The 27258-nt window shown below is 38.3% G+C and overlaps 1 protein-coding gene across 1 annotated transcript; it reads right to left on the bottom strand.

The window, feature by feature from the left end:
• Positions 1–16374: 16374 nt before the first annotated feature.
• On the bottom strand, positions 16375–20864 carry LOC131915665 (tripartite motif-containing protein 43B-like). Its single transcript, XM_059269070.1, has 5 exons — positions 20457–20864; positions 19838–19894; positions 19022–19252; positions 18293–18315; positions 16375–16807 (listed from the first exon to the last, which is right to left on the bottom strand). The coding sequence occupies exons 1-5, from the start codon at positions 20862–20864 to the stop codon at positions 16375–16377; spliced, it is 1152 nt and encodes a 383-aa protein (XP_059125053.1).
• Positions 20865–27258: the final 6394 nt, after the last annotated feature.

The raw sequence follows: 27258 nt of genomic DNA, 5'->3' as shown, positions 1-27258 counted from the left end.
TTTAAGCTAGACAGCCCTGCTCTCTAGTCCTTAGCACCCAGGGGCACATCTCATGCTTCTCCCCCTGCCCAGACATCAAAGCCCCAGAGACCCAGCCGCACCCTCCCCACACCCTCAAACATCCACTGAGGCATCAGTGACCACCAGAGCCACAGGCCCCACCTGCACCAAGTGGAGGAAGAGATGGTAGACTACAGTGTAAGAATATATTCAACAACATAAAGAGCAATATGGCACCACCAGAAACTAGTGGTTCTATGACTACAAGATATGAACACCCCAATGTAGAAGCAGAAGAACACAACCTAAAAAATATCTTTATAAAGAGGATAGAGGCCCTTAAAAAGGAAATGAAAAACTCCCTTAAAGAAATGGAGGAAAAGACAAACAAAAAAATTGGAAGAGATCAATAAATTCCTTAAAGAGAGCCAAGAAAAAACAAACAGGTGAAGGAAACAGTTCAAGACTAGAAAACTGAAATAGAGGCAATAAAGAAAACACAAACTAAGGGAATTCTGGAGAGGGAAAATCTGAGTAAATCATAAGGAACTACAGATGCAGGCATAACAAACAGAATACAAGAGAAGGAAGAGAGAATCTCAAGTGTTGAAGATATGATCGAAGAAATAGATTCATTAGTCCGCTAAATCCAACAAATTCTTAACACAAAACATCCAGAAAATCTGAGACACCATGAAAAGACCAAATCTAAGAATAATAGGGAAAGAAGAAAGAGAAGAATTTCAGCTTAAAGGCATAGAAAATACAATTAACAAAATCATAAAAGAAAAATTTCCCAACCTAAAGAAGGACATGCCTATGAAACCACAAGAAGCTTACAGAACACCAAATAGACTGGACCAAAACAAGTCCCCTTGCCATATAATCATCAAACCACTAAACATACAGTATAAAGAAAGAATATTAAGAGTTACAAAGAAAAAAGTCAAGTAATATATAAAGGCAGACCCATCAGAATTACACTCAACTTCTCAGTGGAGACTCTGAAAGCCAGAAGGCCCTGGACAGACTTTCTGCATACACTAAGAAACCATGGATAGCAGGCCAGACTACTGTACCCAACAAAGCTTTCAGTCATCATAGATGGAGAAAACAAGATATTCCATGACAAAGCCAGATTTAAACAATACCTATCCACAAAACCAGCCCAACAGAAAATACTAGAAGGAAAACTCCAACCCAAGGAAGTTAGCTGCACTCATAAAAACACAGGCAATACATAACCTCACACCAACAAACCCCAAAGAAGGGAAACACACAAGCACTACCACTACCAACCCCCAAACCGAAAATAGCAGGAATTAACAACTACTGGTCATGAATATCCCTTAACATCAATGGACTCAATTCACCTATAAAAAAGACTCAGGCTAACAGAATGGATATGAAAACAGGACCCATTTTTCTGCTGCATACCAGAAAGACACCTCAACCTCAAAGACAGACATCATCTCAGAGTAAAGGGTCGGGAAAAGATTTTCCAATCAAATGGACCTAAGAAACAAGCTGGTATAGCTATCCAAATATCTAACAAAATAGACTTCAAACTAAAATCAATCAAAAGAGATGGAGAAAGACATTTCATATTCATCAGAGGAAAAACCCATCAAGATGAAGTCTCAATTCTAAACATCTATGCCCCAAATATAAGAGCATCCACATTTGTAAAAGAAACATGACTAAAGCTTAAATCACACATCAAACCACACACACCAATAGTGGGAGACTTCAACACACCACGCTCACCACTGGACAGATCTGCAAGACAGAAACTTAACAGGATTAACAGAAATAAGGTAACACATGTTATGACTCAAATAGACATAACTGACATGTATAGAACATTTCATCCAAACACAAAAGAATGTACCTTCTTCTCAGCACCTCATAGAACCTTCTCTAAAATTGACCACATACTTGGTAACAAAGCAAACCTCAACAGATTAAAAAAAAATGGATTAGCCCCCTGTTATCTTATGGGATCACTATGGCTTAAAGTCAAAATTAAACAACAACACTAATGTAAAAAAGCCTACAAACTCATGGAAATTGAACAATGCTCAACTGAATCACAACAGGGTCAAAGAAGAAAGAAAGAAAGAAATTAAAGACTTCTTAGAATTCAATGAAATGAATGCAGAGCATACCCAAATTATGGTACTCTGTGAATGAAAGCAGTGCTAAGAAGAAAGTTCATAGTACTAAGTGACTACATAAAGAGCATGGAGAAATCAAACTAGTGATTTAACAGCACAACTGAGAGCTCTAGAACCAAAAGAAAAAAAACTCATCCAGGAAGAGTAGAGTACAGAAAATAATTAAATTGAGGGCTGAATTCAATAAAATAGAAATAAAGAGAACAATACAAAGAATCAATGAAACAAAGAGTTGGTTCTTTGAGAAAATCAGATAGACAAACTAACCAAAAGGCAGAGAGAAAATACCCAAATTAACAAAATTAGAAATAAAAAGGAAGACATAACAACAGACACTGAGGAAATTTGGAGAACCATTAGATCATACTTCAAAAGCCTGTTCTACACAAAATTGGAAAATGTAAAAGAAGTGGACAATTTCTGGATAGGTACCAAATACCAAAATTAAGTAAGACTAGATAAACAATTTAAATAAATTTATAACCTCTAAGGAAATAGACTTGGTCATCAAAAGTCTCCAAACCAGAAAAAGCCCAGGACCAGATGTTTTCAGCACAGAATTCTATCAGAATTTCAAAGAAAAGCTAATACCAGTACTCCTCAAGTTGGTCCACACTATAGAAACAGAAGGAACATTGCCAAACTCTTTATGAGGTTACAGTTACCCTGATACCCAAACCAAACAAAGACACAACTAAGAAAGAATTACAGACCAGTCTTCCTCATGAACAATGAAACAAAAATACTCAAATTCTGGCAAACTGAATTCAAGAACATTTCAGAAAAGTCATCCACCATGATGAAGTAGTCTTATTCCCAGAGATGCAGGGATAGGTCAACATACGAAAATTTGTAAATGCTATCCACCATATAAACAAACAGAAAGGAAAAGAAAACACATGATCATCTCATTAAATGCTGAAAAAGCCTTCGACAAAATCCAACCCCTTCATGATAAAGGTCTTGGAGAGATCAAGGACATAAGGAACATACTGAAACATAATAAAGGCAGTATACAGCAAGCTTACAGCCAACACCAAACTAAATGGAGAGAAACTCAAAGCAATTCCACTGAAATCAGGAAACAAGACAAAACTGTCCACTCTCTCTATTATCTATTCAATATAATATTCATAGTTCTATCTAGCAATAAGACCAAAGGATATCAAGGGGATACAAATCGGAAAGGAAGAAGTCAAACTTTCACTATTTGCAGATGATATTATAGTATACAAAAGTGACCCTCAAAATTCTACCAGGGTATTCCTATAACTAATAAACTTCTGTAATGTGGAAGGATATAAGATTAACTCAAGAAATCAGTAGCCCCCTATATACAAATGATAAAGAGGCTGAGAAAGAAATAAAAGAAGCATCATTCTTAACAATAGCCATAAACAACATAAAATATCTTGGGGTAACTCTAACCAAACAAATGAAAGACATGTATGACAAGAAATTCAAGTCTTTAAAGAAAGAATTTGAAGAAGATATCAGAAAATGGAAAGATCTCCCATGCTCATGGATAGGTAGGATTAACATAGTAAAAATGGCAATCTTACCAAAAGCAATCTACAGATTCAATGCAATCCCCATCAAAATCCCAACACAATTCTTCACAGACCTGGTAAGAACAATACTCCATTTCATATGGAAAAACAAAACACCCAGGATAGACAAAAGACAGACAATAAAACAACCTCTTGAGGTATCACGATCCCTGGCTTCAAGCTCTAATATAGAACTACAGTAATAAAAACAGCTTGGTATTGGCAAAAAACAGACATGTAGATCAATGGAAATGAATCAAAGACTCTGACATTAATCCAAACACATATGAACACCTGATTTTTGACAAATAAGCTAAAATTATACAAAAGAAAGAGTCTTCAACAAATTGTGCTGGCAAACCTGGATGTGGACATGTAGAAAAATGCAAATAGATCCATACCTATCCCCACGCAAAAAACTCAAGTCCAAATGGATCAAAGACCTCAACATAAATCCAGTTACACTGAACCTGATAGAAGAGAAAGTAGGAAGTAGCATCCAGTGCATTGGCACAGGAGACCACTTCTTAAATATAACACCAGTAACACAGACACACATAGCAACAATTACTAAATGGGACCTCCTGAAACTGAGAAGCTTCTGTAAGGCAAAGGACACAGTAAATAAGACAAAAATGGGAGCCTACTGAATGGGAAAAGTTCTTCACCAACCACACATCTGACACAGGACTGATCACAAAAATATATAAAGAACTCAAGAAACTAGACATCAAAATACCAAATAATCCAATTAAAAATGGTGTACAGAGCTAAACAGAAGTCTCAACAGAACAATATCAAATGGCTAAAAGACATATAAAGCATTGTTCACCATCCTTAGCCTTCAGGGAAATGCAAATCAAAATAACATTGAGGTATCATCTTACACCTGTCAGAATGACTAAAATTAAAATCACTGATGACAGCTTATGTTGGAGAGGATGTGGAGTTAGCAGACACACCTCCATTGCTGGTGGGAGTGCAAATTTATACAGCCATGTTGGAAACCAGTAGTTGGTTTTTCAGAAAATTGTGTATCAATCTTCCTCGAGACCCAGCAATACCACTATTGAATGTATACTGAAAAGATGCTCAACCATACCACAAGCAAACTTGAAATAATCATCCTGAGTGAGGTAACTCAGAACCAGAAAGACAAACACAGTATGTACTCACTCTTAAATGGATATTAGATGCAAAGTAAAGGATAACCAGGCTACAGTCCACAACCCTAGAAGGACACACATGGAAAGGTCCCAGGAAGGGAAAATAGTTAAGATCTTTGAGGTAATCTGGGAGGGAGGATAAAAGGAAAGGGATAGGGGATGTGAACAGAAGGGCCTGAGATGGCCAAGTGGAGGGAGGGACAGAGAGGGAGTGCAAAGGAAGAGATATCTTGGTAGAGGGAACACTGAGAGGATTAGGGAGAAACTTAGTACTAGGGAAATCCTGAGGAATCCACAAGGATGTCACCAACTAAGACTCCTAGCAATAATAGAGAGGGTGCCTGAACAACCTTCCCCTGTAATCAGATTAGTGACTACCCTAAATGTCACCCTAGAACCTACATTCTCTAATTGATAGAAGCAGATGCAGTGATCCACAACCAAGCACTGGGCTGAAATCCTAGACTTCAGTTGAAGAGAAGGAGGAGAGATCACAGGAGCAAGTGAGGTCAAGATCATGATGGGGAAAACCACAGAGACAGCTGACCCAAACTGGTGGGAGGTCATGGACAGCTGGGGAACATGCATGGGATGGAATGAGGCCCTCTGAACATGAGTGACAGTTACGTGGCTATATCTGTTTGAGGAGCTCCTGACAGTGGACCAGGACTTTTCCCAGGTGCATGAAATGTTTTTTTTGGAACAAATTCCCAAGGGTGGTATACCCTGCTCAGCCTTAATAAGGGGGGATGGGGTGGGTGGTGGGTGGAGGGTGGTGGGTGGATGGGGGAAGCTTGGTCCTGCCTCAGCTTAGTATGCCAGACTTGGTTGGCTTCCAAACAGAGGCCTTACCCTCTCTGAGGAATGGATGGTGGGGTAAGATGGGGGGCAATTGAGGTGAGGTGGGAGGAGAAGGTGAGCTGGTACTGGTATGTAAAATGAAAAAAAGAACTTTTTTTAAAGATAGAAAAAAGGTAAGAGGGAGGGAGGGAGGGAGGGAGGGAGGGAGGGAGGGAAGGAAGGAATGAAGGAAGGAAGAAAAATACAAAAGTCCTTGAAAATTACAAGATCTTATGAAAAGACAAATTAGTAGTGAAGACTAAATGGTATAAATTTGGCAAACTAGGTTTAGGTTTCTTTTGCAATTTATTGCTTTGGTTTATAAATCAGAGTTTTATTAAAATATGTGACTTTGCTAATTTATTTTTCCTATGGGTATTCTTTAACACACATGCAACATACTGGGCAAATACTGAGTCTAAAACCTCAGCAATAACTGAATTCTAGACCCAGGTACAATGTTGACTAAATAAATGACTTATAAATCAGATAATTTTTCCTTAGCATAGGGATTATAATACCAGTTGCACTTTCCTTGTGAAGATTTTTAATTTAATTTTTATGTTTTGAGAATATCATGCATGAGAACTATATTTACATCATTTGTCCCTTCAGACTTCTCCCTAACTCTTTTAATGTTCCCTACTCCCTTTCAAATTCATGACCTCTTCTTTATTATTGTAGCATATGAAACTCAGTATATATATATATATAAATGTGAATATATAAAACATACTGATACATATATATTTATATTGTATATGCACAATACATTTGTACTGTATTCAAAAAAATAAAAACAGCATGTTATTGGCTCAAAAACATCATTGTTGATCAATGGAATCAACTGGAGGCTGACATATAAAACAGCAGTATCTCTTCAAATTCAAGACAATTGCATACAATTAGCTGATTTAAAACTTCAGAGTAAATTTAAAGTAGACTAGATGTCCATACATGTGGATGGTAAGATAAACCTTCATAGATAGTGCACAAGGATATAGTTGAGGACTAGTGATGAGGAGGTAGTCCCAGGAACCAAGCCCAGCCTCTGATGGAATATCCCTTTGAATTGTCTGTTTGAGACTTACTAGCTACCCAGGGAGGTTCTAAGGAGTTTCTAAAGATACCTGATCTAACATTGGCCTCCAGAACTCGGGTATACTACATAGGATATTCAGAGAGGATGGTCTTCTCTTGAATACTTCCATACCTCTTGTCCTTGGTGTTGGAGATACTCTGGGAGATTTCTTTTAAGCCTGCCTGAATCTATGGCAGGATACTATCCGAATATCAACTCTGTCGAGATGGAGACCTGGGTAGTAGACAGAAGGCTCAGCAGCTAACTGTGCTTGCCGCTCTTACAGAGGGCTGGAGTTCAATTTCAAGTAGCCACATTGGATGGGTTAAAAATTCCTCTAACAACAGAACTATGGAATTTGACATCCTACTTTGAACTCTATGGGCATACTCTTCGAGACATAAAGAAAAAAAAAACAAAGAGTATTGCTTAGGATACACAATTTATAAGCAATGTTTATTTTTCTGAAGCTAAAACATATATAAACCTAATTAAAAATTACAAGCTATTAAAAGCACCTGGAAACTTTAAAAAACGAGGAGATCTTAAAAAGATGATAATCTTCCTGAAGAGGCAGTGCATATAGGAACCTGGGTTTGATCAAAGAGAGCTGTGTTGATCTATGCAGATGTCTGCTCAAGTTATTCTGGGACTGGTCCCATTTACTGTTGTCCATAAACATCCCACAGAGCAGAATGTGTTCTGTGGTGTGGCAAAGCCTGGAGGTCTGGTTCCTTCTCCTTTATTCTGGAGACACAAGCAAGGAAGGGAGGAAGTGAAGTTCAGGGTAGGGAAAGCCCATGTTATCCACCTTCCAATTCTATGGCAGATCTCCCCATAGGAAGGTTTAATGGCTCTTCATTTCTATCTGTCATATGGGGCCCAATGCTTATTTTCTCATACCCCATGTTTCTGTGTGTCTGTGTGCTTGTGTGCCTGTGTATTATCACATTCATGTGCATCTGTATCACTATCCCTGTTCACTGCGGAATAAGGCATTTCCTATCCATAACTCAGTTTGCTCAACTCCCAAGAGGATGTAAAAGCCCCAGATTGTTGGCATTCTTTGAGGATCAAGAAGATAGATTGTGTTATTGAGTTCTTAATCATGTAATCCTCCTTGCCAGAAGTCCCTGTTCATCCACTCAGCTGGGAGAAAGGTTCAGCAGGAGGAGACATCTTACATTCTAGGAACTCATCTTGAGGAGCACAGACTGGGGGATAACTTGAAATATACTGCCTCCCACAAATAATCCTAGCTTCTGTTCTCTGGCTCATTGAGTTGCTATGGTAAAGGCTAGAAAGTGCCTTCCAAGCGGCAATGTACTCCACTATTTCTACAATGCAAAGTTATAGTTTGTATTTATTAATATTAGAATCATAGATTAATTAGCCCATATCTATGTCTTAAAGGAAGTGACTGCTTTGTGTTAGCTGCCCAGGTAACAAGAAGGATTCAGTCCTACCATATTCATTCCCTTTATACATCATCCATATAATCCTTTAGATTTTAAGAAAAAACAAGTAGGGGTACCTCCCTGATGAAAAAGCTAATTGTCTTGAAATGGTCATATTCCCTATGTTTACATTTAAGAGTGTCTATCTTATTTTACCCAGATATAATTTGATGTAGCACCTACTGGAACATCTTAGAAAATGATTCTCATTTAATTGGGTGTGACAAGATCAGAAACAGCTTTGAATACAAAGATACAAAGCCTGGTTTTAACCCACATGACCTATGGTGGTCACAACTTGGAATAAAATTAGAAGGCCCAAGGAAGAGAAGAACTCAGTTAAATCTGCAGGACATGTATATGAAAGTATTTGGGATTCATTTTATAAAGCATTACTGTGTTCCAACAATATATGACTCAAATGAGTTTTAAGTGGAAATAAAAATAAACTTGGCAGACTCCAGTCAGAGAAGCAGGTAGTTGAACTGCAGATCTCCAACTCGGCCTTCTGCTGTTCCAATTCAATCTGCTGTCTCAGCTCCAAATCTGCAGCAAACTGCCTGCTTTGTCTCTCCTTCCTCTCTGCCTCAGCTCCTGTGGATTACACAGATCTTCCCATCTAACTTTCCTCACCCCGACTTTTTACATTATCCCAGTCCCCAACACCAGTGGGCATTCCCTGAGAATCCACCAGCCTAGCCTGCCAGAGAAGCAAGCAGCCACTAAAACGGGAAGGTGAGATTCAGATCTTCACTCACTTTTATCCTCTAAATCCAATCCCCCAGTCTCATCCTCAGCACTGTATGGGATTACCATACTATATTGTTTTTCTAGGTCTGGCTAACCTATCCTGATGTGAATTTTTTCTAGTTCCATCCATTTACCTAGAAGTCTCACATTTGTAGCTATTTAATGGCTGAGTAATACTTCATTGTGTGAATGTACCACACTTTTTAATCCATTCATGTGTTGATGGTCATCTAGGTTATTTCTAATTTCTGGCTAGTATTATAAAGCAGCAATGCACATGTTTCAGCAAGTGTCTCTGTAGTATATCCTTCTCCAAGGGCTTCTCCTGTCTTCTCACACTGCCAAGCCTGAGCTGTGTTCTATTCTCTGGTTAATCACAGCTGATTCTAGCTCCAGCTAACAAGACATCACAGGTTCTTCACACAAAAGACCTGATAGAGTCTTTCCTTGCCTCTGAAACTTCACAACTCAGGCCTCCATCATCTCAACATTTTTACCTTCCAAGCTCTTATAAGAATAGGTCATTGGGCACTCAATACTGTAGCTAGAGTTTTCCTGCCTTGGCCACAGTCAGGACAAATCTCTCTAACCTGCCAGTCCCACAGCCGCTCAGACCCAACCAAGTAAACACAGAGACTTATATTGCTTACAAACTGTATGGCCATGGCAGGCTTCTTGCTAACTGTTCTTATGTCTTAAATTAACCCATTTCTATTAATCTATACCTTGCCACATGGCTCGTGGCTTACCCGCATCTTCACATGCTGTTTGTCATCGTGGCAGCTGGCAGTGTCTCTGACTCAGCCTTCCACTTCCCAGCTTTATTCTCCTCCTTGTCCCGCCTATACTTCCTGCCTGGCCACTGGCCAATCAGTGATTTATTTATTGACCAATCAGCAACACACTTGACATACAGACCATCCCACAGCACAAAACTCAATGACTTTTCTAGCCCAAAGATATCAAATCCTTCCACCATTCTCCCCAAAACAACATGGTCAGATCTATTACAGCTATACCCCACTATCCTGGTATTAAATTGTCTTATTAAGAATACTATTACTGTAATGAAACACCTTGACAAAAGCAATCTGGAGAGGAAAGGGTTTATTTGGCTTATACTTCCACATCATTGTTCACCATTAGAGGAAGTCAGGGCAGGAAATGGTACAAGGCAGGAACCCTGAAACAGGGGCTGATGCAGAGGCCCTGGAGGTAATCGAGATTACCAAATTACACTCTGTGGCTTGCTCATACTGCTTTCTTATAGAACCCACCACCAGCAGGCCTGGGAAAATCCTGCCAACAGTGATCTGCCATGCTCCATCATCAACAACTAAGTAAGAAAATTGCTCTACAGGCTTGCCCAGAGTTCATGGTCATGGGTGCATTTTCACAACTGGAGTTCCCTTCTCTCAGATGACTGTAGGCTATTCCAAGCATACTTAAAATTAGTAAGCACAATCCATATCTGTGCTCCTGCTTGGCACCAATAAGATAGTAAAATATTATATACATAGGTATGTATTTATAACAGACACATATAAACAGCTATATAATATTTTTATAGTATTATAATCCAATTGAGGGTCCTGAGAATACTTTAAAAGGGTTATAGAACCAAACTAAAGCTTTAGTCCTAATTAGTAATTCTGACAAGTTTGAAAAACACACAAACGAGACAAAAACACTTTGAAAGGAAGTTATCTTGGTGGAACATGTGGACCACAGATTTAATAGCAATAAATGAGGTAACATTACAGAGCAAATACTTTAAAAACACCATGTACAGGATTATATCTTCCTATGGCCATGTGTAGCCAGTGGAGAAGAAAGGCCTTATCTAATAATTAGAAGTGCCAGAAGGGTACCTGTATATGAGGGAACTCTTAGCAACATTCAGGAAACATGAACGTTCCTCCTCACAATCAAGGAGCATGCCAGTCTGGCCCAGTGGCTTCTCTATATAGTGCTGGAATACTGGGCATGTGGTGAGGAGACTGTAATGATTACCCTCCTTCACACACACAACGTGTGTGAAGAAATGCACCTTCATATTCAATCATTTGGTTTCTATTCCTTAACCAGGAATCCCTACAGACCCCTACAGCCCAGTCCCAAGAGTTCTTCCAATCCAGCTCCCAGTAATATTTCCCAGGGGTGAAGGAGTTCTTTGATCCCCAGGAAGCAAAATAGCATCCAGTAGAATCCACAGATGTATCTTTATGGCAAAGTCTGAAGCTGAATCTTCTCATGACATTAAATAGGTTCATCTTGTAATGGAGTACGGTTATATTTTCAAAGAAAATGTGAACTGTGGGAAGAATCAACATTCTAGTTAAAATGACTGTTTACATTTTTCAGGTGAGAGAAGTCCATAGAGTCTTCTCAGATTTTAAAAAGAGAAGGCTCAAATACAAAGTGAAGGATTTCCACAAGAAACAGAACGGTAGTATGAATTTTTTTAATGAAAATTTGTAGGTGCTGTAGAGGAGGTTGTAATCTTATGTGATTACATTGTTGTTTTACAAAAAATAAACATAAATGAATACCAATACAACATATCGTTTGTATGGGATACTGGCTGAAAAGAGCATGTCAGTTGTTTATTAAGACATAAAGAATGGTTAAGTAATTCAGGACAGCTTAATTCTATTGAAGTGTACCCAGTGATGGAGATATTTGATTATTTTCCTTTAAGCTCCTTAGGAATTAATTTCTTATGCTGCATTTTACTCCTTAGACTAAAAATGGCTCCCTCCTCTACAGCATCTCCTCTACATTGAAAGTGCTGGGATTAAAGTTGTGGACCACAAACACCTGAAAAAAGTCATTCTTTTCTTTTCTTCCTTCTTTCTTTTTTTTTTTTTTTTTGAGACAGGGTTTCTTTTTGTAGCCTTGTCTGTCCTGGACCAGGCTATAGACCAGGGTGGCCTTGAACTCACAGAGATCTGCCAGTCTCTGTTTCCCCAGTGTAGGGATTAAAGGCTTACACTACCACCACAAGAAAGATACCCCTTTTTTTGGGGTGGTTGCAGTTCAGTGTAAGTGTGTGATGGTGACTGACATTTCTATGAACTTTAAAAACAAACATTGTATGCCATTTCTGAAGATATCGAAGTTTTTCTTGTTTTGTTTGCAGAGTTTAGACATGTTCAGAAGGTGAGTTTAGCCATCAGTGCAAGCCAGGATGCCCTGAAATATGCTATAAAATTTACCAAGCAGCCTTAGCAAAGTGTAGATATACTTTGTATAGAAAATACTCAATTGTTTGTATTTAATATGTTTGGGATTCTTCTATTTGATTTGCTATATTTATGTGTGTGTGTGTGTGTGTGTGTGTGTGAATGTGTGTACATGTATATGCACATGTGCCATTGCACACATGTGCAGGTCAGAGGACATCTTTCAGGAGACAGTCCTCTCCTTTCACCAAGGGATTGAACTCAAGTTGTCAGGCTTGTGTAGCAAGTGATTTATCCCCTAGCCATTTGGCTGAGCTTGGAGTGAGGTTTTTCCTAAAAATCATTGTGATGTGTGTCTGGTTTTTTCCCCTAGAGGTTTCAGGTGTCCTGTGGAGTCACTAGTATGAGATGTTTCCAAATTCTTCATAATTGGCACTTAGTGCCGTGAACTTCCCTCTTAGCATTCCTTTCATTGTATCCCATAAGTTTGGGGATGTTGTGAATTCATTTTTATTGTATTCTAGGAATACGTCTTTCTTTATTTCTTCCTTGATGCAGTGGTAACTCAGTAGACAGTTGTTCAGCTTCCATGAATTGAGAGACTTTCTGTTGCTTCTGTTGTTGTTGAAATTCAGCTTGAATCCATGGTGGTCTGATAAGATATAGGGTGGTATTTGATGGTTTCTTTTTGAAACTGTTGAGACTTTCTTTGTGGCCTAGTATATGTTAAGTTTTGGAGAAGGTTCCATGTGGTGCTGAGAAGAAGGTATATTTTTTGTTTTTGGGTGAAATGTTCTGCAGATATCTGTTACATCCATTTGACTCATAACATCCATTATTCTCTTTTTAGTGTCTTTCTGGATGACCATTCCATCAGTGAGAGTGGGGTGTTAAAGTCTCCCACTATTATTGTGTTTGGTTCTATGTGTGATTTAAGCTTTAGTAATGTTTCTTTTACAAATGTGGGTGCCCTTGTATTTGGGGCATAGATGTTCAGAATTGAGACATCATCTTGGTGGATTTTACCTTCAATGAATATGAAATGCTCTTATCTCTTTTGATGAATTTTGGCTAGAAAACCTTTTCCCCACCCTTTACTCTGAGGTAATGTCTATTTTTGGTGTTGAGGTGTATTCCTTGTATGCAGCAGAATGATGGATCCTTTTTTCATATTGATTCCATTAGCCTGTGTCTTTTTATTGGTGAAATAAATCCATTGATATTGAGGGATATTATTGACCAATGATTGTTAATTCCTCTTATTTTGTTGTTTTTGTTGGTAGTGTGTGTGTTGGTGTGTTTTCTTCTTTGGGTTTTGCCTGTGTGTGTGATTATCTATTGCCTGTGATTTTTGTGTGTATAGCTAACTTCCTAAGGTTGGAGTTTTCCTTCCAATACATCTGTAGGGCTGTATTTGTTGATAGATATTGTTTACATTTGACTCTTGCATAAATGATCTTCTTTTTACCATCTATGTTGATGGACAATTTTGCTGGATATAGTGCTCTGGGATAGTACCCATGTTCTCTTAGAGTCTGCAAAACATCAGTTCAGGACCTTCTGGATTTTAGGGCCTCAGTTGAGAAGTTGGGTCTGATACTAATAGGTCAACTGTTATATGTTACTTGGTCTTTTTACCTTGCTGCTTTTAATATTCTTTCTTTGTTCTGTATGTTTAGTGTTTTGATTATTATTTGGCAAGGAGATTCTTTTTTCATCAAATCTACTTGGTACTGTGTCAGTCACCTTCTTTATAGGCATGTCCTTATTTAGGTTGGGAATTTTTTTTCTATGATTTTGTTAAATGTATTCTCTGTTTTTTTTTTGAGCTGAGTTCTTCTCCTTCTTCTATTCCTATTATTCTTACGTTTGGACTTTTCATAGTGTCCCAGATTTCCTGGATTAATTGTGTTGGGAAATTTTTATGTACAACTTTTTCTTTGACTGATGAATATATTTCCCCTATTGTTTCCTCAATGCCTGAGTTTCTCTCTTCCATTTCTTGTACTCTGTTGGTGATGCTCATATCTGGAGTTCCTGTTCCCTTACCCGGATTTTCCATTTCCTAGATTCCCTCTATTTGCATATTCTTTATTATGTCTATTTCCATTTTCAGGTCTTGAACAGTTTCCTTCATTTTTTATTCCTTTTAGGGATTTATTGTTTTCTTCCAATTTTCTGTGTTTTCCTAAATTTTAAAGGGATTTTTTTCATATCCTCTTTAAGAACCTCTATCACCTTCATAAAGTCATTTTTAAGGTCATTTTCTTGTGCTTTAGCTGTGTTGGATTGTTGAGATCTTGCTATTTTAGGATATCTGGCTGTGGTGATGTCATATTGCCCTTTCTGTTATTGCTTGTGTTCTTACACTGGCATTTAATGATCTGGATTTGGGATGATTATAAGTCTAGGTGTTGATTACTGTGTTTGTCTTTGTTGGATGGGTGTTTTATTCCTTAGTTTCTCTTTCCTCTGTAGTCTTCTGGCCTAAATAGCCAATGGTTCTGGTGACTAGCATGTCTTCAGGTATAGTAGCTCCTCTGGGGTTTTGAGGCTAGGGATCCCTAGGTCTGGCCTGGCCTCTTGTAAAACCGAAGTCTTCTTGTGAAGTTGTAGACCTGGATATGGAGTCCAGGTGAGGGGGTACAGTCTAGGATCCCTAGATTTGATCTTGCATCTGGGGTCCCAAGAACCAGCATGGCCTCCAGTAAGTTACTGTCACTGGGGTTCCTGGATTGTACTCATGCTCTGTTAAGCCAAGGTCTGCTTCTGAAGGTATAGTCTTGGGATCCCCAATCTGGCCTGGCCTCTTGTAAAGTGAGGGAAGTCTTCTTTTGAAGTTGTAGACCAGGATATGGAGCCAGGTGGTTTTTTTTTTTTTTTTTTTTTTTTTTGTGTGTGTGTGTGTGTGTGTAGACGGGGATTGTTGGGCAGGCTTAAAGGGATTTTGTGAGCAGTGGGTGGTGGCTGGAGTCTTCTTACCTGTGGTTCCTAGGACTAGCCTGGCCTCCCATAATGCTTTCATGGCTGTGAGCCCTAGTATTGTGCTTGGGGGTGGTGTATAATCTGAGGTTTTTAGACTGGCTTAATGGTGTTTAACAAGTGGTGTCTTTCCTGGGGTCCCTAGGGCCATTATGGCCTCCAGTAAAGTTGCCAGCGTGGTGAGCCCTAGTGTAGAGACCAGGAGAGGGGCAACTCAACTTTATTACCTTCAATGTTCCTATAGAACAGGTCACTGGGATCTTAACACTGGAGGGTTTCTAGCCCAAAGGTCCTAAATCTTTCTTTCCACAATCCTCCCCAAATCAACATGGTCAGGTCTATTACAACCATACTATTCTGGTAATAAACTGTCTTATTTTGGAGTACTATTGCTGTGATGAAAAACCTTGACCAAAGCAACTTGAGGAGGAAAGAGATTATGTGGCTTATACTTCCATATCACTGTTCATCATCAAAGGGAAGTCAGGACCAAGAACTCACACAGGACAGGAACCTGGAGGTAGGAACTAAAGCACAGGCAGTGGAGAGATCCTGCTTCCTGACTTGTTCCCCATGGATGCTCAGCCTGCTTTCCTATAGAACCCACCACCTCCAGCCCAGGGAAAACCCTGCCAACCATGGTCTGCCCCCTCCTTCATCAGTAACTATGAAAATGCTCTACAGGCTTGCCCACAGCCCATGTAATATAGGCATTTTCTGAAATGGGGTTCTCTTTCCTCAGATGACTGTAGCCTGTTTCAAGGTGAAAATAAAAATATTCAGCACATCTGTGCTCCTACTAGACACCAATAAGGAAGAAAATGTTATATAGTGGCATGTAAACATGTATGTATATGTGTATATACACATATACAGCTATATAATATTTTATTGTGTTAGAGTTCTTCTGATGGTCCTGAGCATACTTAAAGAGGGCTCTAGCACTTAGTTCTAGTAAGTAATTCTGACAAGTTTGCAAAAACAAACTAATAAATAAGAAATAAAAAACACTTGGGGGAAAAACACTTTGAAAGGAAGTGTTCTTTGTGGAGTATGTGAACAACAGATGAAAGAAAACAGTCAACCCTCTTTTACATTTAATAGTATTGTAATATTTAATAGCAGTGAAGGATGTAACATTACAGAGTAAAAACTTTAAAACAATAAAGTACTGGATTACATCTTCCTATGACCATGTGTGGCCACTGGATATGCAAGGCCTGACAGGGTAATTGAAGGTGCCAGGAGGATACCTGTATATGAGGGAACTCTTGGTAACATTTAGGAAGCTTAAACAACCATCCTCACAATCAAGAAGCACACCAACCTGGCCCAATGGCTTCTCTATGTAGTGCCGGATTACAGGGCATATGGTGAGGAGACTGTAATGATTACCCTCCTTCACACACACAAGAAGAAATGCACCCTCAGATTCAATCATTTGGTTTCTACTCCTTAACTGGGAATTCTTACAGACTCCCACAGCCCATTCACAAGAGTCCTTCAAATCAATCTCCCAGTAATATTTCCCTGAGATGAAGCTCTGTGATCCCCAGGAAGCAAAATAAAATCCAGCAGAATCTGCAGGTGTGTCCTTATGGTGAAGTCTGAAGCTGAATCTTCTCATGACATTAAATATGTTCATCTTGGAATGAAGTATGGTTACGTTTTCAAAGATAATGTGAGCTGTGGGAAGAGTCAATATTTTAGTTAAAATGACCATTTACATTTCTCAAGTGAGTGAAGTTCCCAGAATCTTCTTGGTTTTTAAAAAGGGAAGCCTAAAGACTTGAGGTTAAATGTGGCTCAGATACATACATCCAAGTCAAGTATTTCCACAAGAAACAGATTGGTAGCATGCTGAAGAGTATTTTTGAACATTTTAGATGCTACAAGGAGAGATTCTTTTTTAATCTATGGAGTAAAATTCAGTATGAGAAATTAATTGCTAAAGAATTTAAAGGAAAATATTCAAATATATCCATCACTTGCTACACTTAATTTGAATTAGACTCTCCTGAATTAATTTATCATTCCTCATGTCTCAGTGAATTACTGATACTCTCTTTTCAGCCACTATCATGTAAAACATGATATTGGTATTCATTTATATTTGTTTAATTGTAAGATGACTATGTAATTAAATATGATTACAATGTGACTTACCAAGACATGTTTCTGGAAAGTTAATATAGGTGTTTACAAAGGTTATCACATTATTGAGAGATACCTCTGGTCATTTTATCACTGGAGACACTCACCTTGGAACTGCTTGTAACTTTCAGTCAGTCCAGTGATAGGTAGGGCAGTGAGTTCTGTTTTCATAGATGGGGGCATGCTCAGCTGCATTGACTCACTCCTGCAAGGAAAAGAAAATATTGATCTGTGTGATGCTAAAGATATCACACAGTGATTAGGAATAACTTTATTCCAAGTTCAGCCAAATGGCTCAGGGGATAAATCCCTTGAAACACAAGTCAGACATCTTGAGTTCAATCCATGGAACTGATGATAAAAGGAGAGGATTGTCCCCTGAAAGTTATCCTCTGACCTGCACACATGTGCAATGGCACATGTGCATGAACATGCACACATATTTGCACACATATTTACACACACACACACACACACACACACACTCAACTATAACAAATCAATTTTAAAGGTAATAAACTTTTATCTGAACATGTTTCAGAATAAGCATTCTCTGATATCATTGTGACCCCCCATGATCAAAAGACAAGATAATTTACTCCTTGATGCCCTTTCTGAAGCCCTTCCTGATACCTCCTTTCTCAGTGGTTCCTGACCCTGTATTTACTACCAGGAAAATAGAGCCTGTAGTCCTCCATGTTTAGGTTTTTAAACTAGAAATTTTAGCATCAGGCCTCATTACCTACACTCCTTCACTAATATGTACTAAGTAAAAGAACTTCCTGGTACAAGAGTACAGAAATCATATCCCTGAGAAGAATCCCAAACACATAATACACAAACAATTGAGTATTTTTTATATGATGTGTATCTGCACTTTGCTAAGGCAGCTTGGTCATTTTTATAGCATATTTGATGGTATACTGGCATGCACTGATGGCTAAACTCACCTTCTGAACATGTCATCCAAATCCTGCAAACAAAAAAGAAAACCTTAGATTTCTGAAGAAATGGCATACAATGTTTATTTATAAAGCTAATATAAATGTCAGTCACCATTACACCAATCTACCCTGAAAATTTTTATGTCTCAAGATGATGTCAACCAAGTAGATTAGCAGCATTTGAATTCTTGATGAAATCAGACTGGAGAGTAAAATTTGAGAAGGACATGGGTATTGACTATACATTGCTTTTGAACCCCCAAATGTCTGCAAAGGTAACTTTCTCTGAGCTTTTCTAAAAACCAGAGGGATACTTTTACTATGAACACTTCAAAAGGATGATCTCAATCCTGCATGGTGCTTCACACCTGTAATTCCATAAGTGCAGGATTAGAGGTCAGAAGATTACTGTGAGTTGGAGTCCATCAACACTACATCTACACCCTCTGCACCAAAGAATAGGACCCTGTCTCAAAGTCCCAAACTCTTAAGAACTCTTCATAACACAGATTTGAAACAGAAGAAATTAGCTAATAGTTTTCCTTAAAATTGTGCACAATATCCACAAAGAGGTAAAAAGAGATTATTGAAAACAGCAACCACTGAAATTAAATATTCCTGAAAAGAAAATGACCATAACATAAATACAGGAAATATTGAAAGCTATCTTAGTATAACAATCACCAATGTGGCCCTAAGTCAATAAAAACTCTTCCTGCACTCCGCCATACTCACTTGCAGCAGAACCACATATGGCTCCTGGGACATTGCCATCAGCTCTTGGTACATTTCTCTTATTTCTTTACTCTTTTGGATCATGATGGCTACACTTGTCCTGAGTTTCTCTAAAACATATTGGCCTTCATTTCTCATAGACTCGATGTGTTGCACTTCCTCTTCACAGAGGAGTGGGTGCAGTTTTGTATACTCTGTCCTGATCATTTGTTCCCGCAGAGTCAGGTAGTCCTGTACAAAAAGGACATTCTCAATCATATTTGCAAAGTGGTTTTGACCTCCTCCATTGAATCTTCCTATGCTTACATTTCACAAATGACTTCTAGAACTCTGCTACATAGACTCTGATTGACTGTCTCCACTTTTTAGAAAATGTAAATTCCTTGGTTTCATTTATTTCTTCTTTATTAATTACACAGGCAAACAGACACTAACCATTTTCACCTATATTAGAGATGCAGAGGTGCCTGAAGAAAAAGTACTGATTGATGATTCATAAGTTCACAAAGGTATGAAACTCTGCATGCAATAATCAGAATTCATAGTGTAGTCTAATGCAGTGTCCTGAACTGTCAGCAATTCTCTCATTATTCCCAGACTCTTCTGCCACAGCCAGACCATTCTTTCCATGAGCAGAGACATATTATACACACAGAATTAGAGACCAGCAACATATTTTCCAAGCATCATATCCCATGCCTTATATTCAAATCTTGAATGACAAATTTTGAAAAATATCTGCTTCAACCAGATTTTAAGCATGAATCTCATACTCACCATCCACAGAGTTGTCATTCTGTTCTCTGCCTCTAAATTCTCTTGATTTTCTTGGATCTTCCTCCATAAAGATGCCATTTGCTTTACAAGTCTTTCCTGTAAAAAACAATAAACATCAACTTTTGATAAATAGTACTGATGGACAGATCTTGAACAATAAATGCAATTACTTTAGCAGGAATAGAAGGATCACAATATTCTTTCTTTTCTTACTTTCGGTAGCAATGAATTTTAGATTTCAGAATATAGAAGTAGAAATATAGCATATCCCTTAGTTCATGTATAGTGATTAATAATTATGGCAAATGTCTGCGTAATTTGCATAAGACTGGGATTCCCAGATGCTTCTCGCTAGCTGAGTCCAATGTACATTTTCTAATTTAGTCTCTAGTCATAAACACTTTTAAAAGATATGAATTTTGTATTGCAGTTTCCAGTGACCTGGGCATAATGTATCATAAAATATAAATGATCTTTTCACTCATGGATCTCCTAAGGGATGCTTACACTTACAGTCAAACCTTTTCTTCATTAGATGTTAATAAAGTGCCACCATTCTGAAAACAGTGGCTTTGTCATAATGAGGACCAGCATCTTCCTGTGGTTTGCTAAGCCTAACTCTCTCCAGCTTGCAAGTTCTCTCAGAAGCATCACTTACCATTTGACTCTCAGAAGCTGCTTCAATGGGACAGTGTCTGTGTCCTCTGTGCTCATGGGAGTGAGAGCAGAGTTGACAGAGGAAGATCCTATTCTCAGTACAGAAGATCCTCTTTGTCTCTTTGTGCATCGTACACTTATGCTCCTCAGAGCTCAGGTCCTTCATGAGGCTGGTTTGTCTGGTAATGGACACCAGTTTCTTCAGAACAATGTTAGTTCTCAAGTCCTTCTGAGATGGTTCCCTACACATAGGGCATTGGACAGGAAGTTGGATGTCTTCCCAGGAAAGGTGGAGGCAGGCTCGACAGAAGCTGTGGCCACAGCTTATGGTGACTGGCTCTGTAAGGCAGCTCAGACAGATGAAGCATGTGAGTTCTTTCTGGAAGGCTTGTGAAATGTCTGTCTCCATTTCTCTGAAAAAAGAAAAGTAGAACTGCTATTAATGGACCCCAGAGAAGCTAGACACTGCACAAAATTTCCTTCAAGTTGTGATTCAATCTGTGTATTGCAAAACAGACTTCATTTTTTGGTGACCAAAAATCAAGATAAGTATAGAATTTCAGTTTGTGTTCTTTCCTGTTTCACCCCTCTTAACAAAAGTACACATTGTTCTGATGGACTTCTGAGCCCTACCCCCTGCATCTACTTTGAAGACTCCATCCAAATTAGTACCTTGGTTCATGGACTGAGACAGGATCCCAGTGCTTATGAAAAAAAAAATATATACACTGTGGAGTGATCTAACTCCTTCATGTCTACATGTTGGCCTTTCACTACAGACAGAGGTATATTAAATACATCCTTCTTTGTTGTTTATTCAAGAAAACACTCCCTACTTCACATGGTCACTAGTAAATTTTTGCTTGATTTCTGATTTTAGCATCATAGTGGTTCAAATCCCACTCTCCTGACCCTTGACACTTGAAGACAATAAGTGTTACTTGTCTTCTTTCTTCTGCAAATACCTAACGAGAATAAGAATTATGGTGGCTCATAATTCAAGGATATTGTCCATCAGGGTGGGGAAGAAATGGCGGCAGGAGTTTGAGGTAGCTGGTCACATTGCATCCAAAATCAGCAAGTAGAAAGCAAGGAACACTTGCTGCTCAGCTCCTGTTCCCTTTTTTCCTCAGTTTGAGACCTCAACCCATGGAATGATCAAGTGATCTCATGAGCATTTAGTGTGGATCTTTCCAAGTGTACTGCATCTACCCCAAATAACCCTTCACAGATATCCCCAGAGGTTTCCATGTCTTTCCTAAATCCCATCAAGTTGAGTTCTAGAGTACTCTCTGTGGAAACTTTTTTTGGTTAGCATAGGTACAGTGCCTGGCTTGAAGTTAAGGGATGAACCTTGAGGCATAAATGAAGCTCTCATCACTATAGGAGAATTTTCTATTTAATCAACAGGTGCCCATTGTTCCTTCTCTTTGAACATCTTACACAAATAAAGGATCTTGGTTTGACTGAGATAAACTTCCCCCAAATAACTTCAGCTTCTGAGCTCTAAAGCAAATGGAGTCCATGGCTTTAGCTGGTGGTCCTATTTACCTCGAAAACAATACTAATACTCATTGACAAGATTAGTGTAGAAAAGAGATAGTGACTCCAATGCTGCCTTCCTTAACTTACCTGATGGCTCTCATTTGGTATTTGTTTCTGTATATTACATACTTCATTCCAAAATAATTTATGAGTTCACAGAAATAATGAAAACTGAACACAGAACTGAAGAATTGCACCAAATTTTAACCAGAATCTACTTTCCTGAATAGGATATTGTGATTAGTTTTCTCTAATTATTCACATGTATACTTCCAACCTAGCAGATCAATCAATAGCAGGAAGAGCCAGTTCTTCCAAGATGGTAAGCTATTAGCAAGCATTATTTCACACTGTGATGTTTTCCTATAGTTTATAACAAAAAATACTAAAATATTATTTTTCGCTAAATCATATCTCTAAATAAATGACCAATCTCTTCAGAGCAATTATTTTTATATATTATACATATACAATTAATTTAGAGGTGTTGATCTCGCATCTTTGAAGTACATACAGAAATGCTCTAAAATATTTTTTAAATTTAGAGTAAGATTAAAAATTGGAAAGTAGAACATCAGAGCAAAGGAAGACTATATATGAATAAACTAAAATTACATATAGCTGTAACTCACAGAATATTTACAAAGAAAGATGTCCAAATGGGAGCAGAATCCCTTTTGATAAACAGCCAAATTTTAAGCATTTTTCAAGAAGAAACCTTAGTTTAGTAATAAATTAAAAAAGGAAACATCAATGACTTTTCACCTTAAACTGTGCACTCACCCAAGATATAGTCTCCAGCCTCAGCAGTGTTTTGTGGAGACACAACAATATTAGCTCAGCTCTGGGGAATGATCTTCAATGTGTGGAGGAGATAGATCTAGCAGTCTAGGAGCCAGGAGGTATGGAGACTCACTCTGTCTAGTCTAGAGAAGAATGAATCTGGCTGACCCCTGGAGTGTCTTTATATACTCTCTAAGGGCCACGCCTACTTCCTCCCATGTTGCTTTTACTGATGCTTGCTGTAGGTGAGCTCCTGTAAATAGCAGTATTCTAAATGGATGAAAGATTGAATTAACTCTTTGGCCAGTATCCACAAGCAAATCTCCACAACAAGGTTTCCTGAGTTCCTGCATAGGTGGGTGTGGTAGGTCACACCTTTAATCCATAGAGTCCTAGAAACTGAGCTGCTGAAGCAGGAGGAGTTTTAGTTCAAGGCCTGCCTAGAATATACAGTGAGAACTTGTCTAAAAAATAAATAAATAAAGAGAAATTTTGCTACAATATTTCACTGTTTCTAAATAATTCATGGTGTGCTTATATATTTGCTTTTCCTTTTGTAATTTCATAGTTAATGATGTCAATCTGTGATTTTAGCAAAAATAAACATTAAAAAATTTCTCAAAAGTTCTTTAGAATTTTGTTCAACACATTTTTTATCATATTCACCTCAACTGTGAGTTCTTCAAGATTCATCCCTCTCTCTAACCTCTCAACTGTCTCTTCTTTTCTTTTTTTTTTAATAAATACATGGGGAAGCCAGGCAGTGGTGGCACATACCTACCTTCAATCCTAGCATTCTGGAGGCAGAGGCAGGCACATCTCTGTGACTTAGTGGCTAGCCTGGTCTACAATGTGAATTCAAAGCCGTGCTTCAAAGGTACACAGAGAAACCAGGTGTCTGAAAATATATATATATTTGATTAACTAAAACTCAAGAGTCAGATTTTTCTTGTGAGGGAATTTTCTTGATTGAATCATTTGAAGTGGGAAACCCCACCTAAACTCAGAAGTTTTGAGGTTTGAGAATCTACCTTAAATCTTAGGTGGTGGCAGCCTATAAAGGACATGGAAGAAGGAAACTCTCATTTTTGCTCTTGTCTTCTTGTTCTCACTCTCACTGGCAAGTTCATCCCATCACTGGTATAAGAGTCTATTTTGGAGGAGGATTTCAAAGTATACTGAAGACTAGCTGATACATCCAGTCTTGCAGACTGGTGTATGGTGGGATTCAGATCCCCATGATCTCTTGATTTTACATTCTGTCAAATTGTGGTATTCTGTGAGTGTCTGCCTGTATGGCCAATTCAATTCTTTTCTATGTTCTTGTAAATAAGCATGACTAGGTTTTACTTACTTGATCTGAAATCTAATGTATTGTTTAGATAAATAGTGAGCCAGATCAAGGATTAAATTGTTTCAGGGATTGTGAGTTCAAGGAAATGACAGGAATAACTACTAAGAGGACTGGCAGAAAAAAAATTTGCTTAGTATTATTTGTCACACTGAGATGTGTTTAGTATTTAGAGAGCACAAGGAACCATAATGGGTATCTTAACACATCTTCCAAGGATTGTGTAAGATGATGATGAGAAAGATGATAATATTACATGAAACTTACCCATTAAATACTGGGTAAGGGAACTGGAGTTGTCAGACTGGTGAAGATTTCCTGTATGTAAAGTTTATTTGAGCCTTCTAGCTATAAATAGGATTCAGATAAGGATTATTCCTAACTGGAGTTAGCAGGAAACCTATTAATGGAGTCATGACCTGTGTTATCATTCATGCTGTGTCTTCTATGTAGCATCTTTCTGGTGTTTGAATTAAAATCATTACACTAACGCTTGTTACCTGATGGGAGACCAGGAGATGGAGCCTCTTGGTTCCCCTTAGGCAGTTTTCTTTGCCTCTAAAGTCATAGCCAGGTCCTGGAAAGCCTTAACCCAAGTTGAATCCATTTATAATCTGCCTTTGAGAATACTAGGGCAAAGGAAGCTGGATGATTTGGTTCATTTCAGGAAAACTTGGCATGAGAACTAAGCTTTATGTGGAGCTCCTTGATCCTTTTCTTTGGTGAGTTCATGATTAGGAAGGGAGGCTACATATTGGTGAAATTATTAAGGCCACTCCACATAGTTAAAAGGAAAGTTTATTAGTTGTGCAACTTACAAATGAAGGGATAGGTAGGTCGCAGGTTCTGAGGAAGGTGTATCACAGTCCAGCGGTGTTCTCTGGAGCTCTGCTTGGTCAACCTCCACCATCTAGGGTCCATGAACAGAGCGTGCTGTGCATCCTGATCACGGGTCTTCGAGCCCTTCCATTGGCCCCACCTTGTAGGCATGATAGTTACTGAAGCCTCAATGGGGGTTGGAAATTCCAGACCAAAGCTGGAATGGCTACCCACTACAGCTACATGATGGAGGTATCCTGAAGTGGAGGTTGATGTGTTTCCTCCTTTGGGAGATCTCTGTTTAGATCTATACTTCTTTTTTAACTGGGTTAATTGTTTTCTTGATGTCCAGTTTTTTTAATTCTTTATATGTTTTAGATATTAGCCCTTTATTGATTGTGTAGTAAACTTCTTTTCCTATTCTGTAGACTGATACTTTGTCTCAATGATGGTGTCCTATGCCAAACAGAAGCTTTTCAGTTCCATGAGATCCTATTTATTAATTGTTGTTCTTAGTGCCTTTGCTATTGGTGTTCTGTTCAGAAAGTCTTTTCCTGTTCCAGTGAGTTCAAGGCTATTCCCCACTTTCTCTTCTATCATATTCAATGTATCTGGCTGAGGTCTTTGATCTATTTAGAGTTGAGTTCTATACAGAGTGATAAATATTGATGTATTTGTAGTCTTTCACATGAGCCCATCTAGTTTGATCAGGTATATTTCTTAAAGATGATGTCTCCATTTTAGTATGTATTTTTGGCTTTTTTAAGAATAAAAAATTCAGGTGTCCAATGTCTCTAGATATATGACTTTATTTGTAGCTCTCCCTTTGTTTCCATTGATCAATGTGTCTATTTTTATGCCAACATCAAACTGTTTTTATTACTATAGCTTTGTAATACTGTTTGCAAACAATGATAGTGATATATCCAACAAGTCCGTGAAATATTGTATATTCAAGTCCATGAAACAAGTACATTGACAGACTTTCATATGTGTTCCTGAGAGAACACTGCTTAGCTTACACAACAGGCTTATATGTAAAGCTATGCTCTGAAGGCTAGACCAATTAGCTACTGGAGCATCCTCATTGAAAACACCAGGTCAAGGAAAAGCAAGGAAGAAATGGAAAATGGAACACTTGCAGTGTGCTGATGGCAACAGAAGACAATAAGTTAGTCTTCCAATAGTTCAAGCTTCCCATTACTCTTATCAATCACTTGAAGATCAGTCTTCTAAAACCAGGAAACAATGTGAGTTTTAATTTATGCTAAGTGCCAGTTAGTACACACTCTCCAGGGTACACAAAGGGATATGGTTTGTGGAGCCGCATTGGTGAACATGAGCAAAAAAAGACCATAATAATATCTGGGTACCTCAGAATGCTGGAAACAAAGCAAGGCTCACAGCAATTCAGGAGCTAATTCAATGAACCATGCAACATTTTAACTTCTAGGGGAACCATGCTCCATTCCCTAGTTCAGTACATGAACTACAAAGGAACAGTCACTTACTGGGGAAAGGAAAACCTAAAATGCTGTTGTATTGGAGCAGCACAGTTTTTCTCTGGAGTAGATATGATTTTTAAAGTGGACTAATAGAGCTATGTAATTTTTATCTTTGGAGTAGAAAAGCCCTTTCCCAAGTCATCTGATAAAAGCTTTGGCAGACCATGTTTTTTTCTGGTGGTTTCCTGTGGTGATAGGCATATTCGGGGGCAAACAGTCCATAAAATGAAATGACCACAAAATGAGTATCATGGAGATGATTTACACACTTCCTACATTCTTTTGGTAATCTAAGATCCACTCTTATGGAAGACAATGTATACATACACACACACCACACACACACACACACACACACACACACACATACACACACACACAGAGTTCTGACTACAATCAAGACATGAGGCTTTATCGCTTTTCCCAGTGACATTGAAGCTCTGTTCATATAGGAAGGTAAAACTAAGAATTCTGTACCCTCCAGTGTATTGACGCTCCCTTCCACAGACACATAGAATCTCATGACAAAGACTAGGACACTTGCTAGTTGTATGCAGTTAAAACTCATCCCAATCATTAATTCACTATTACAGGAAACCCCCAGAAACACATGAGAAAGAGAATAATCATTGTAAACAAGTCATTCACAAAATCACTAAAGAAACTGAAGATTTAAAAACACAGGAGCAATAACACATTTCAAGGTAAACAAAACAATTTTATAGCAATGTCTGATTAACAACAAAAAACATAAGGTATATTTGAAAAAATGAAATATGGCCATATGAGGAAATTTGCTA

This window comes from Peromyscus eremicus, chromosome 7 (assembly GCF_949786415.1).
Source record: "Peromyscus eremicus chromosome 7, PerEre_H2_v1, whole genome shotgun sequence".
In the NCBI taxonomy this organism is placed as follows: domain Eukaryota; kingdom Metazoa; phylum Chordata; class Mammalia; order Rodentia; family Cricetidae; genus Peromyscus; species Peromyscus eremicus.
Note: the sequence above shows the minus strand (reverse complement) of the source record. Positions and strands in the feature narration are given on the sequence as shown.